The 14,149-nt window shown below is 42.3% G+C and overlaps 2 protein-coding genes across 4 annotated transcripts in view; one reads left to right on the top strand and one right to left on the bottom strand.

Annotated features, from left to right (window-relative positions):
• LOC309378999 (uncharacterized protein) overlaps window positions 1-14,149 on the top strand; it is a gene marked incomplete at its 5' end in the record, with an annotated part of 437,816 nt that overhangs the window by 383,726 nt on the left and 39,941 nt on the right. The window lies entirely within an intron of this gene.
• Window positions 1-14,149, bottom strand: part of ATG2B (autophagy related 2B) — a 47,143-nt gene that overhangs the window by 26,143 nt on the left and 6,851 nt on the right. For 2 of the 3 annotated variants that reach the window (XM_081908366.1, XM_081908364.1), the window contains exons 2-12: window positions 13,783-13,945; window positions 13,316-13,468; window positions 12,639-12,741; window positions 11,797-11,959; window positions 10,615-10,794; window positions 7,557-7,653; window positions 6,342-6,524; window positions 5,728-5,882; window positions 4,255-4,366; window positions 2,624-2,885; window positions 1,420-1,570 (exon numbers count right to left, since the gene is read on the bottom strand). In XM_081908366.1, coding sequence (XP_081764492.1) covers window positions 1,420-1,570; window positions 2,624-2,885; window positions 4,255-4,366; window positions 5,728-5,882; window positions 6,342-6,524; window positions 7,557-7,653; window positions 10,615-10,794; window positions 11,797-11,959; window positions 12,639-12,741; window positions 13,316-13,468; window positions 13,783-13,945 — 1,722 coding nt within the window. The remainder of the gene's footprint in view (window positions 1-1,419; window positions 1,571-2,623; window positions 2,886-4,254; window positions 4,367-5,727; window positions 5,883-6,341; window positions 6,525-7,556; window positions 7,654-10,614; window positions 10,795-11,796; window positions 11,960-12,638; window positions 12,742-13,315; window positions 13,469-13,782; window positions 13,946-14,149) is intronic. The other variant, XM_081908365.1, reaches the window with a different exon arrangement.

Here is a 14,149-nt window from a genome sequence, read left to right as displayed (position 1 = left end):
TCTGGAGTATTATGCACCAGGGGCATCCCTAAACCCCATCACCGGGGTCAGCAAAAATAACCTTTACCTGGAGCCAACTTTTCTATATCCTAGTAGCTGTAGCCTTGTGCTGACGGCAGGCCCTTTGATCCAACGGAGGCTTCTGCCAGCAGAAATGGGAGGTTAATTATTATTTTTTTGCTGATTCCCTATTCACCTGCAGTGCTGTGCCACCTGCCACACTGTTCTAAATAGTCTCCAACACTCTGGAGCAGATTTTGGGGACACGCAGAGGGGGTGGGCGGGTGGAGGATAACTCAGCAAAAATCACCTCTCTCCCTTCTGTTGACAGAAGCCTCTGCCAGAGCAAAGAACCTTCTGTCAGCACAGGCGATAACACTGGACATAGCCCTCGGGATGAAAAGATATCATTTGCAGCCGACAAGGGAAACTCTGGCTGAGCTACAGTGCTGATGAAACATGCACTCAGGCTATCCAACTGCTCCTTTAATACCAGAACGTGGAGTGACCCCAATTCCACAAACAGTACCTACGGCACATAGTACAAAAGCTTGCAATATGCGAGATCCTTCCCACACAACCTGAAGGAAGAGATATTTAATCTCCGAGCCTAATTTAAAGTGAAATTTCCAATCGAACGGCTCAGGTTATTGAAAAATTCCAGTTGTAGCACAAAGCGCCAGGTTCAACTAACTGGTCCCACTAGGGGAAGCCCATGCAAGGATTGCCACTAGTGCAATGCGGTCTGCCGCCACCCACCCCCCTGCAAAATTGGCCCAGTGTGGAGGTGTCAGAAGGACCTCCAGAACAGCATAAGAGGAGAGGAGAGGGGGATTCATTCTGCCAGTCAAGCTGAAATGCTTGTGCTGATTGAAAATCTGGAAAAGTGTGACATTGCATTCCTCCCCAAATAAGCATTCCCATGGAACACTTGGCCACTGAATTCAGTTTAGGTAAAGGTAAAGGTACCCCTGCCTGTATGGGCCAGTCTTGACAGACTCTGGGGTTGTGCGCCCATCTCACTTAAGAGGCCAGGGGCCAGCGCTGTCCGGAGACACTTCCGGGTCACGTGGCCAGCGTGACATCGCTGCTCTGGCAAGCCAGAGCCGCACACGGAAACGCCGTTTACCTTCCCGCTGGTAAGCGGTCCCTATTTATCTACTTGCACCCGGAGGTGCTTTCGAACTGCTAGGTTGGCAGGCGCTGGGACCGAGCAGCGGGAGCGCACCCCGCCGCAGGGATTCGAACCGCCGACCTTTCGATCGGCAAGTCCTAGGCACTGAGGCTTTAACCCACAGCGCCACCTGCGTCCCTTTTCAGTTTACTTGAAAGCAAATATTCACAGGACAGTACTATTGGAGCATTAAGAGTTTTTGCAATGTATTTCAATAGCTTGTGTTAAGTCATACAGATTTCTACCTCTGTATAGTGAGGTATGTCAGAATGAGAGTCCATGGAAAACAGGCACTCCAGAAGTTCCATCTGTCCAATATATAAATCTGTACTCAAACACCGGGAAGCCGATCTCTGTCTCTGTTCATAGGACACTTTGATGTCTGTGCCTATAAACCTATGGTGAGAAACAACGGTATAAAACTGCATAAACTGAACGCCTATAGTCATTCTGCATTGAAAATTATTTAAAATATCATAAAAATACATCAGTCATTAAATTGCCAATGTCACTGAAATAAAACAAGGAGAAAGATGCATTTTTGCAATCTTATTCCAACACATGCTAATGCTTAATTCCTTGCAAAACATACGAAGATGTGTTAAAACTGCAAGGCAAAAGATAAATAATGAAAAGAACTTATTTATGTAATACCTCCCCCCCCCACTAGTGACATCTTAATTCGCATTGCCAAACAAACATCCATGTCCTTCCTCCACTGTAGAAGACTTCTGAAATTAAATGCAGCAATTTCCAATACAACATTGCCCTAAACCAGCTTTCTGGCAGCTGATGCACACACAAAGGTTATTCATTAATTTCACTCAGGAAAGAAGTTCTGTGAATGCTATAGGATGCTGAACCCTGTACTAAAGTCAATGGCAAACCTCACTTCTTGTAGGACGTGTGCACATTGGAGGGCATATGAATGCCTGAATCTGAAATTATTCAAGAAAGAGATCTGCTCGTGATCACACCGATCTATATTTTTCACGGTTCAGTAAGAATCTTCTAATGCCTATATAGAAGCCCATACAGTCATACCTTGGTTTTTGAACAGAATGTGTTCCGGTTCGACTCCCGGAACTGTTCGAAAACCAAGACACGGCTTCTGATTGGCTACAGGAGCGCCATGCAGCCAACTGGAAGCCGCGGGAGCCGTGCTGGATGTTCAGCTTCCAAAAATTGTTTGAAAACCGGAACACTCACTTCTGGTTTTCGATCGTTTGGGAGCCAAAACGTACGAGTTCCAAGGTGTTCGGCAGCCAAGGTATGACTCTATAGTGAAATAATAGCTGTGCTTACACAAAGCAGCAACCATCAGTTAACTTAGCCTCTCAAGTATGTTCCAACAACACTCATATCAAATATTTACTGAGCAAGCTCAAGTTGTCATAGAGTTTATGCATTTTGTTTGCTATGTTATAAGATGAATAAGCAAAGTTGTACCTAAGGTGATCATGTGAACAAGCCTTTGCAAATACTTCTCGGAGGGACAGAAAATCTTCTGTTGGAAACTTAACTGGATCAACCTTTTCTATGCGGGTAAAAAAATCCTGTGCCATTGGTGTAAGTGGACTGGCATTCAGTGACGTTTCAGGGGGTGGCAAAGGATCAATATGAAGTACCGATACTGAGAAAGCACCCACTGCTAGTCGAAAAAGAAGTTCAGGCCTGGATTCATCCACTGAGACAGACCTGGATGGAAGAGCTAAAGGGAAGGAAAAAAATGTTTAAAGGTAATATACAGTAGGTCTCAGTGTATATGTTGTGTATATATGTGTATAAACACACTTTTTTATATATAGTGCAGTCTCAATTAGTTCAATAGGACTCATTTTCAGGTAAGTGTATGAAGGATTGTATTTCTGACTAGTACAAAAGTTATTAAGTATTAAATTTGCTACAAAGATACAATTTTGTTTTAAAAAACCTCTCCATTTAAAATAATAAGTTGCTCTGGTTTGCAGAAATGTATTTTGGCACAAATTACAAATAAAAACAACACTTTCAAACATATGGTGGATTTCAATATGCTCAGATCTCCTTACAGATTACAGATAATAAAACGTGCAAAATTAACTCCGACTTCTTGCTTAACGCTCTGTTCTCAATGTATTCCCACAAAAGTAATACTCTCCTTTTAAACCAAAGCCACAGAAAGTAGTGGAGACTCTCAGGCCCAGGGGCCAAAAATGGGCCTCTCTTTCTGGCCCTTGGGTCTGCCACACCCTTATTGGTCCTGCAGACTTTTGCCAGGTGGGAAGAAAGCTGGAGACACGACCCCCACCCCACCCAGGACACAGATGAGTCATTGGTTTCGTTGTTCGGTTGTCTTTGCTTTTGAGGAACCACTGGAACCCTTGCCTTCCTTGAAAACACTGACGAAAGGGCTGGGTTTGGAATCTAAAGTGCCACTGCCTATTTTGGATTCGAAAGGGGCAAAAGGACTGAGATTGAGAAACGTTTGGTGAAAAACGACCGGCTGGTTGTTTGTCATCTCTCTGGGTTAGCAAAAATTTTCTTTTATTCAGTAAGGACATCTTTCCTGCTCTACATTCTCCTGAAGTGCTTTTGCTTGGCTGAAGTGTGTCCTTATACTGTCTCTTGGTTGCCCGGTGTGAGTGGTAACCACTGACTTACTCATTCCTAGAAAGCAGTCTTATTATACTAAGGTAAAAGGGGGTGGCGCTGTGGGTTAAACCACAGAGCCTAGGACTTGCCGATCAGAAGGTCGGCAGTTCAAATCCCCGTGATGGGCTGAGCTCCCGTCGCTCGGTCCCTGCTCCTGCCAACCTAGCAGTTCGAAAGCACAACAAAGTGCAAGTAGATAAATAGGTACTGCTCCGGTGGGAAGGTAAACAGTGTTTCCGTGTACTGCTCTGGTTCGCCAGAAGTGGCTTAGTCATGCTGGCCACATGACCCGGAAGCTGTACGCCGGCTCCCTCGGCCAATAAAGCGAGATGAGCGCCACAACCCCAGAGTCGGCCACGACTGGACCTAATGGCCAAGGATCCCTTTACCTTTACCTAAAAGTCACATTCGCTTCTGGCCCCAACCACCTTGACTTATTTACTTACAAGTCCTTCGCAGTGGAGCTGAGTGGATGACACTAGGTGTAAAGGATGAACCTCTTACGTGTGGCGGTTCCTGTTTGTTTTGATCAAAACAATCTCCCCACGCTGGCTGCTGCTAAAAGGAAAAAGAGAGAGCTGGATGTTACACCTGTACATCACCTCAACTTAACTAATGTAACAGAAAATGAACCTCAACATACAGTGGTACCTCTGGATATGAACGCTTCTGGTTGCGCATGCATCAGGTTACGAGCTGCGCTAACCCGGAAGTAGTTGCTCCCGGATGTGAACTTTGCCCCGGGATGTGAGCAGAAATCATGTGCAGGAGGCATGCTGTCACTTAATGGCACCTCATGTTAAGAACAGTTTCAGGATAAGAACGGACCTCCGGAATGAATTAATTTCGTAACCAGAGGTACCACTGCATATTATCGTTATGACATGTCATTTTGTAGTTCCGCTGTTTCCATACTTTAAAAAACCGACTCAAAGGTTGCTACATGCTGCCTACAGGGAAAGATCAGTGGTCCTCTTTACCTAGTGCCATAGATGTGCACAGCAATTTGCAGAGGACAAGTTTTTGCCCGAGAAGCTTGTACCCTAACATGGCTTCCCCCTGGGTCTAGAGAAAGGAAAGCAGGGGAAGAATATTTAGTTAATTCAGTAATATGTACTTAGAAATAGTTTCAGGAGGTCATAGGAATTGGGGGGGCTGTGCCAAAGGCTTCATAGGAAAGTAGCTTTACAACTGTGGGAGGACGTAGGATACAAGTTGCCACCATGAGATCAAATATGTGCATCTAAAGGGGAAGGGTCAAAACTCAGTGGCAGAAAGCAGGCTCTGCATGCAAATGGTCCTAAGTTTAATTCCTGATATCTCTATCAGGACTGGGAAAGATTCCTGCCTGACACATCCTACAGCCTCTGCCAGTCAGTGTAAACAATACTAAACTAGATGAGCCAATAGCCTGACTTGGAGTGATGTTACTGTTCATTTTGTCAAATATAGTCAATACATAGAATTTCGCAGAGCTTTAAACTGAAGCATTTCTTGGTTGCATTGTCAAATTATCTCACCCACCAGCACTGGACCTATTGACATCACAGCAAATGATGTCACACATGACATCATAGTGTCATGGTGAATTAGCGGAAAGATGTGAGGTTTCAATGTAGCTATAGTGCCTTCACGGAGATGCTGTTTTTAAAAAAATCATCCTGTAGCAGACACTCTTTGGGATGATGGCTATAAGGGTATGAAACTGGAAGGCAGACAGCCATGCACAACAGAGATTAGTGCCACTGTTTTAAAAAGCCTTTTAAAAAGGCTTTCAGACATGACATATTCCCCTCCCTTCCTGCAAATCCTGGGGACTGAATCTGGGCCTTTCTGCATACAAGCAAACTGCTCTACCACTGAGCTATGACCTTTCCCCTCTTCATTTGCTCAAAGACAAACAGTTAAAGACAACCTACCACTGCAGCGCCATGGGGAGATCCTGCGGGCGTATTAGTGTATGTACTAGTCAAAGAAAGGTCTAAATCCATAGTTGGTGGGTCTCCAAGCGGTGGCAGAGAGGAAAGACTGTGAGACATCTCCATGTCAGCCATTGAGAAAAACACTTCTTCTTCTAATAAGAAAAGAAAAGATATCATCTTGCGTGATTTCTTCACAATGAAAAACATTTAGGTCAACTACAGCACACCAAAGCATGAATGAGATGGTAATGCTTTCTTCGCCTATCCCACCTTTCCCTGGATGGTGCCTGCATCACCTCTCATTTCGCCCCCCGACTCTCCAGAGAAAATTTACAGGGTGCTGCAGCGAGAAGGGAGAATCTGTGACCATCATCTACCTGCTCCATCCTCTAAGTCAGCGGTTCTCAACCTGTGGGTCCCCAGATGTTGTTGGACTACAACTCCCATCATCCCTGAGCTCTGGCCTTGCCAGTTAGGGGTGATGGGAGTTGTATTTCAACAACATCTGGGGACAAGGCTGCTCTAAGTTGAGCAGTACTGCAACCAAGAGCAAATCTTGCTCCAAAGCAAAGAGGAAACCAAAAAGCACCCTACGATGTTCAATTGCTCACCCCGGCTTGAAGGAGTTCTGGCTGCCTCCGTCTCATAGAAACTCGGATCAGACTGTGCTCCTGTTGGCAAAGTGTCTTTTCTTAAGTAGCGGTTGAGCTCCATCTGAATCCGATATTCATCTTCCTGCTGCATTGGCCGGTTTCTCCTATCTTTATTGCACAATTCTATTCTGCTAGGATTCTCTGTAATTGAAAACAGGGTGTGGCAACTTGACCTCCGATTCAATTCCCAAGCCCCAGAGACATCCAAACACCAAATAATTTCCCCCAAACAACAGCTCGTTTAGCTGTAATAAAAATCAAACTTTTAAAAAATGTTACCTAAAAGAAAACCACCTCCAAGCAACATTTCCATTTCACAAAGAAAGGCACTCAACAAAATTTGTGTGAACATTTTGAGCACTTTAGGTTGAAATGTTTTTCTCCCAATTTTAGGCTTGCCTTAAATTAGGAGGGCTATTTTGGGGTTTGCTTGGATTTTTTTTAGAAGACAGGAAGAAATATGTTAGAAATTTGTGTCCAAAAGGAACAATCTGGCATATAAGGAGGGAATTAAAGTTTCCTGATTTGAGAATTTCTCTGTTTAAGAAAAATCTATCAAGCATTACTTTAAAATACATTATTTACTTTTTGGCCAGAGATCTTGAATCTTCTTTTGTTGCTTAAACCACTAGCCCTCTGCATGGAAGTGTATGAGGAAGGAGAAAGGGGGAAAAACATTTATCATCCCTTACGGGCTTTCAAAAAAATCACAACACTAACTGATGAAGACTAGATAAAGTCTGCATGAGAAAAATATGTTACTAATATTAATCACAACTATGGAGCTACTAAGCTGGTTTCAGATCCTTTTGGCTATTTCCAATTCTTATTAGCTGCTTTCAGAAGGAGGAACAATACAAATCTACTTACGAGAAAGTTCCCCCCAACGTAAGATTTTCTTTAGACTTTTTGAAGTAAAAGTAAAGCTTCAGTAATTTAGGGCCAATCTAGTCAAAGCGTTTTAAAAACCCTTGGGTTTCAAAGGAAGAGTTATAAGCACGTGCTTTCCTCTGCAGTTCAACATATGGGATTTAAGAGTGTTTAACTTTAAAGGTACACTTTTGATACTGCCCTTAGTCTAGAGATTATTCAAAACCTTGCAAATAGTGCAACATGTTTAATGCAGTGTTCACACTCTTTCTAACCACACAAGGCAATGCAACTTTGGCTCACCTGGTCCAGCGATAGCTGCTAACATATCCAGCAGAAGATGTACCTGTCTGGGTGACAGGAATAGGTGTATCGAATCTATCTCTCCATCTACATCCAACTTAAGAAGAATAAAGAATATATTCAAGAAATACGGATCAGAAGGATTCTTTCTTTCCATTTCTCAGATTATGTACTGTCTCACCATTGAACCAAAACAGACATTTCATTCCCAGCTTTCACCCAAAGACTGATGGGGTATCACAACACCGCATTTAAATTGTTCTGGATACCATTATTAGGTCCACACTTGGATGCTTATAATGCTTACTTTGACATCTCTGCATTGAACAAGGGCCATTTGCATACTCAGAATATACAACGCAGTTTGTGCTTCTGGGCCTGTTTGAACAATTGCCTGACAATTTTAAATCTGCAGCTGAGGTTTTCAACATTGGACCGGACACCTGTGAGATCCCTTCCCAGATCCTTGCCTATTACCACAGAAAGGTGAGCTTAAAAGTCCGATTCACACTGTAAGTTTTTTTAATTCATTTCTTTTAAATGTTTATAACCTGCTAGACAGATACAACACATGAAACAGGCCAGCCATACAATCATTAGTAATGAAATTAAAAACACAACATTCAAAAAAAAAAAGGCAGAATACTTGACTAACCCTGGTAGCTAAGATGGCATTGACAATGTTACAAAATGTACCAGACATGCTGAAAAGGCCTGGACTTTCAGTTCAACAGTAAAATATGCTCTATATTAAAACAGCATTGCAGCAGTTCCCAATTGCTGGCATATAAAACTTTTGGCAGTTGCAGTATATGTAAGTTGCCAGACATAGCACAAAATTGTATGAAGATGCTCAGAGGCAAACCATTGTTTCCTCTTTAGCTTTAGAATTCCATCTCTCATTCTCACTCTGTAGAAATCAGAGCATATTCTAATACCAACAGACTTTTTACAATAAAAATGAACAATATTCTGGGTCTTTATGACAGGATAAATTCTCTGTCTCTCTTTTTCCTTTGACCCAGTAATTTATTCGTTTACTGCGGCTCCTGTGACAGATGCCACTGCCAAAAGGAAGCCTAAAAGAAGCTCTAAAAAGTAACCAATTCCTTCCAAATGGCTTCCAAAACATTTCATCTCACCATCTTTAAGCAACAGTGATTACTTAACTGAGTGTATCTTAGAGACAGCATTAGTTGTCTGTGAGCAGCAATTCCTCAAAGAATTGCTTATGTTTACATCAGAAGCCTTATCGCTTTCCTGTTACGTGTAGACTTATGTAATGATGATTTCTTGTTTTGGTTGATTTACACGAGCTAAATCCTGACTTGTCTGTTCATCCAAACCTAATAAAGTTCTTTATAACTTGTTAGGAGCAAAAATACTTCATGATCTATACCGTGCTTTGACACTGGTTTATGAATCTTGGCTTGCACTAACTGTGGTTTGTTATTATGCCTGAACTCTGCATCCAAATTTAATCCTATTTATTTACTCATTTATTTCTCACCTTTCCTCCAAAGAGCTCAAGGTGGTGTACATGGTTCTCTCCCTTTCCATTTTATCCTCCTAACAGCCCTGTGAGGAACATTAGGCTGAGAGATAGTGACTAGACAAAGTCACCAAGTGAGCTTCATGACTGTTTGGGGAATTGAACTCTGCCTGGCTACAGAAATGGAATGTGAGAGAGACGAGAAAATCAAACCCATCACATGGCTAAGAGATTCTTCCCAGGTATCCTTTCCCCACCTGCCTCTTTACTCACAAGCTCTCTCTCTCTCTGCATCTTAGCTGCCTAGTTCCACAGTAACCTTCTGAGGAAATTATTCTTATTTCTCTTAAAGGACGAAGGGTACTTTCTCCCAATTCTAATAATGAGATATATATTAACTGGGGGTTTTTCTCTCTCTTACCAAGCTGTTATTAGCAGTTCAACAAATACAATTACAGTTTCATCTAAAAGCTTCCCCTAAACACCAATGCCAACCCCATACCCATTTCCCACTAAAGTATTTATGCAGCAACCCATCTACCTCCTTTTAGATCCCAAGAACTCCAGTTATTTTCTGCTTGCTCACCAGTAATTTGACTACTGAAAAAAATGAACCATTACTGAAAGAGCAGGCACAAAATGAAGGAATTTTGTTCAGTACTGTTGGAAGGAAAGGACTAATACAAAAAGCTAGCAATCCTTCATAGGGAGGTACCTGGGAATGGGGAAGAGAGGGTCAATTTTTGACTTTGCTTTGGCTCAGGGTCATGCTGCAAGTCGCCAAGGATTTCGGAGATGAGTTTTTTACTTCCCCACCCTGTTTTTGCAGGTGGCCAATGGTTAGAGAACTGGTGATCCTTTGGACCCCATAAAATACTTTCATATAGAAGCTATCCATTCACAGAGGCAGTGCAGGGTTGGGTGGAAGACAACAAACCACCAAAGGCGACAGCTGTATATTAGGTTTGCTTGAATGTGAGCTGGATTCCAGCCTCTTCAATGTACAAAGTATGACTTAGCTTTCTATCAGAATGCAGTCACTGATGTATTATGAAATCAAACCAAAACAAAGGTCGCAGGGTGAATACAATCTGTGCCTGGCCATCCACTGACTAAAATGAACATTCAGTAGCAGCAGGAGCACCTGCATAAAGAGTGGCAGAGTGTCAGCTTCCAGGTGCCCACACTACAGTTACCTTGCTTCTGTCCTGGGCTGTCCTTTATGCTGAATCCAGGAGAGAGGAAGCAAAAACTAGCATGCAGTAGTTGCTTGCATGCTCTGGAAATTTTCTAGATGCTTATAAATGTCAGTTGTGCAATTGCCTGGAGATCTAAACATGCCTACCCTTCTCCCTTTTTCAGGCCCACCAAGTTGGCAAGGAGAGTTCAGCTGTGTGCATGAAGGAAAAAGAGGAATAGGGAATAAAGCAAAGTATCACCTCAAGCCTTGGAGTAACACATAACAAGGGGGAAATGCATGACTGCAATTTTTGTCTACAACTGAACTCCTGCCCTGGCAATCTGAACACATGTCTTCTACCTGTAATGCATGAAGCTACAACTAACCTTTGCTCCTGGAAGCACTTCGTTTTGCTTTAACGTAAGGCTCAGTTCCATCCTTCCAATCAGCTTACATATTTGCACAGGATCAGATGGAGAAACCTCTGGCAAGTTTCTTGCTAATTGTGGGTGTGGTTCATACACAATTTTTGGGTTCCAGCTAGGTGAAAGCTTTGGTTCTGTTGCCTTTGAAAGAAATACAAGGAAAGGCATTAATTCCATAACACAAATTGACTATTTTATACTCTTAAATATGGCATCTCATTTTAATGAACATACTGATTGTCAAACTGCACTTGATGAACTCCTAGCATTACTTTGTTACATCTGTATCTTCTTTCCTCTAAAGACCTCCAAGTAGCAATTTTAGATTAGCAGCAACTCTTGACTTAGGCTACACTGAAAAATATCAATGTTGCTCACTGAGCAGCCTTGACAGACTAGGGATTTGAATCTGAATTCCCACAGTCAAGAGAACATTCTAGCCACTAAAATCATGATGGGTATCCTCATTCAGAATTCATTTACTATAAAATTATAGGGCATAATGTATAAATGGAATTAACCCAATGCTATAAACCTTGCTCAATTTAGCCCTTGCAGAAGCAGAGACATCCAACACTACAAGGAGTAAAATAAATCTGAGAGTAAAGAACAGCTGGGCACAGGGTCACTTTCTGGGTTCATGTATCCAAGAGATAGCTAGAAGAAATGCATGGAAGCAACTCATTGCATAGCAAAATATATTCTAGTAAAGGTAAAGGGATCCCTGACAGTTAGATCCAGTCGCAAACGACTCTGAGGTTGCGGGGCTCATCTCGCTTTACAGGCCAAGGGAGCCAGAGTTTGTCCGCTTCCACAGACAGTTTTTCTGGGTCATGTGGCCAGCATGACTAAGCTGCTTCTGGCGAAGCCAGAGCAGAGCACAGAAACGTCATTTACCTTCCTGCTACAGCAGTACCTATTTATCTACTTGCACTTTGACGTGCTTTCAAACTGCTAGGTTGGCAGGAGCAGGGACAGAGCAATGGGAGCTCACCCCATCGCGGGACCTCAAACCGCTGACCTTCCGATCAGCAAGTCCAAGCGGCACAGTTGCTTAAACCACAGTGCCACCCGTGTCCCTTAAAATATATTCTATGTTTCATTATCTATACATATACATATATGTAAATTAATTTTTTTTACCAATTGTGTAGCTGAACACACTGGAGAGGATTTTGCTGATGCCAGAAATTCATCCCAGAAGAAAGAAACACCTGTGAGGTGTAACAATTTGTGAGCAAAAGCTGTGGGCTGATGCACATTAATTCCAGAGCATTCATCGGCGGTTTCATCATAGTACATCGTTCTAGAAGGGTGGAAATAAAATAATGAAATACTTCTACAGCCATGTTGGACAGCGTTCCATTATTGGTTTTCTTAAAAGAGGAACTAGTAAATCTAGAAGTAAGATTACCTTTCAATAATTTGGTTGCTGTTTACTTCAATTAATCAAAAGTAAATTTTTAATTTTAAAACCCACAGTGAGAATATGTACAGCATGATCCTAAGCCTGTTTGCTTAAAAATAAGTTCACTGAGCCTTGCTCTCTAAATGGAATTGCAGTCTTAAAATCTATTGTAGCACCGTGACCCAAGCAGTCAGCACCCCCCATAGAGAATTGAGTGCTGGAAACCTATTTCACTCATGATGTAGCTAATGTCCATTCAGAACCTGATCTGATGTGCATCCAAAAGCCCATTTCTTCCCATGCATTCCCTAGTAGCAGCTCCTCATTTATGAAATGCCCTCCCTGGTGAGGTTACAAACATTCCTGTTCACCCACATATTTGGTGGCTGAAATATACTGATCCTAGCAAGCATGAATGAAGAGATTTGGCTGTTTTAAAATGCTTTACTGTTCACCAGCTTAGACTCCTTAGGGAGAAAGGGCCGGACAGATATCAAATAAATAAAAAAATAAAACGAATTCTCACACACAAGGACAAGATAACATTCTAAACTCTACTTAGAAGAACAGTACTTACTTCTCAATGCGGATTTCAAGTGCTGTCCCACTTTTTGAGTTATCTGGCACATGTTCAATTCGCAGAACAGTGTCTAAAAAGGTGACTTTCACTCTCCTTAAAACTATAGTGAAGAAAGCAAAATGGAGGGAGACATGTCACATAGAAACATGAATATAAAATATGATTTCAGCTATGCAGATATCTGCAAATACCATGAGCCCTCTTCCCCACCTCACATATGCAAGAAATTATGTAGAAGGAGCAGCTGGTATGTGCAGCCCTGAAACTACCCAGCTCTTCTTTTCCTCCCCAGGACAGGAGTAACTTGGGACTATGGTGCTGGGGAGAGAAAGAACTGCTGAAACATTGCAGGGAACACACAAGCTGGTTTTCCTTTTTAGATAATGACTGATGCATTTCGGTCCATGCATGCAGACTTGGGGGAAGAGGGCTCACTTCCCCCAAGTAATTTCCAATGTGGACACAGCAAGATTTGCATATTGGTACATCATGGCCCAAATTTTAAGGTTGACTACTGTTACCATCAAACAGGGAACTTCCTCTGACCTGAGCAAACTGCTAGGTTTTGCACATGGAATAAATTATCAAGGTCAACTCAGTTGGCAAAAGATCCCTCAGCTCTACGTAGCGCATCTTGATATAGTGTTTTTGTAAGCTCAAAGAGTCCGTCGTACCTGTTTCAATTGTTTCAGCAAACTTTTCAAGCCCTTCAAAAGGCTGGGAACCTTCTCCTTGTTCATCTGTCAGTTTCTGGCTAAGACATTCTTTTGCAAGCTGCATACTGCTAGTCATGAAGCTTGACCAATACATGGGCTCTGAACCAGAAGCTAGAAAAGAAGAGATAAGCTTCAGGTGCTTTGTCATGAATGGCCTTCAGCAAATGTTCAACCATAACCAAAGCACACGAATACAGGGATAAATTAGAAGCCCAGCTTCTGTATACAATAATGAGAAATTCTGTGAATGGTACCTCTGAGCTGTGGGCGACACTCACAACAGAAGTATCAGCCTCCCCAGGAAGAAAGTAGTATCCCTGCTGCTTCGGAGAAATCAGTACTCACTGTGGGATGTCCCAATAGTCCACTATACAGAAAATTAAATAGGCATGCCTTGTTTTCGTCAATGATCCTTCTTAACTTACTTAGTCGGGGTCTTGGCTTGAAGACCATCTCTAAGCCCTTCACTTCAAGCGCACAGTTATCTTGAAGCAACGAACCCCAGGGCACAGAAAGAGAAATTGACTGAATAAATCCCTCAGTGACTTCCAGAGGAGCATCTGCTGATTCAAGAATCTCATTAAGACTCTGAAACAAAGAGAAAAAAGAATCAAGAATTGCTTTTCATATTACATGAGCAGCATATGATCAATTTTTGTTGATGCCCATGACATTTTATATCAAAAATAATGTAAGTTCCCTTCAGTATTAAATACTAAAGTGAATTGTGGACCCATGGTTTTGGTGAAAATGGGTTATGTGTCATATAAGTTGTTTCCTGCTTGGCAGGGG

This window comes from Podarcis melisellensis (genome assembly GCF_964234715.1).
Source record: "Podarcis melisellensis genome assembly, chromosome: 1".
Taxonomy (NCBI): Eukaryota; Metazoa; Chordata; class Lepidosauria; order Squamata; family Lacertidae; genus Podarcis; species Podarcis melisellensis.
Note: the sequence above shows the minus strand (reverse complement) of the source record. Positions and strands in the feature narration are given on the sequence as shown.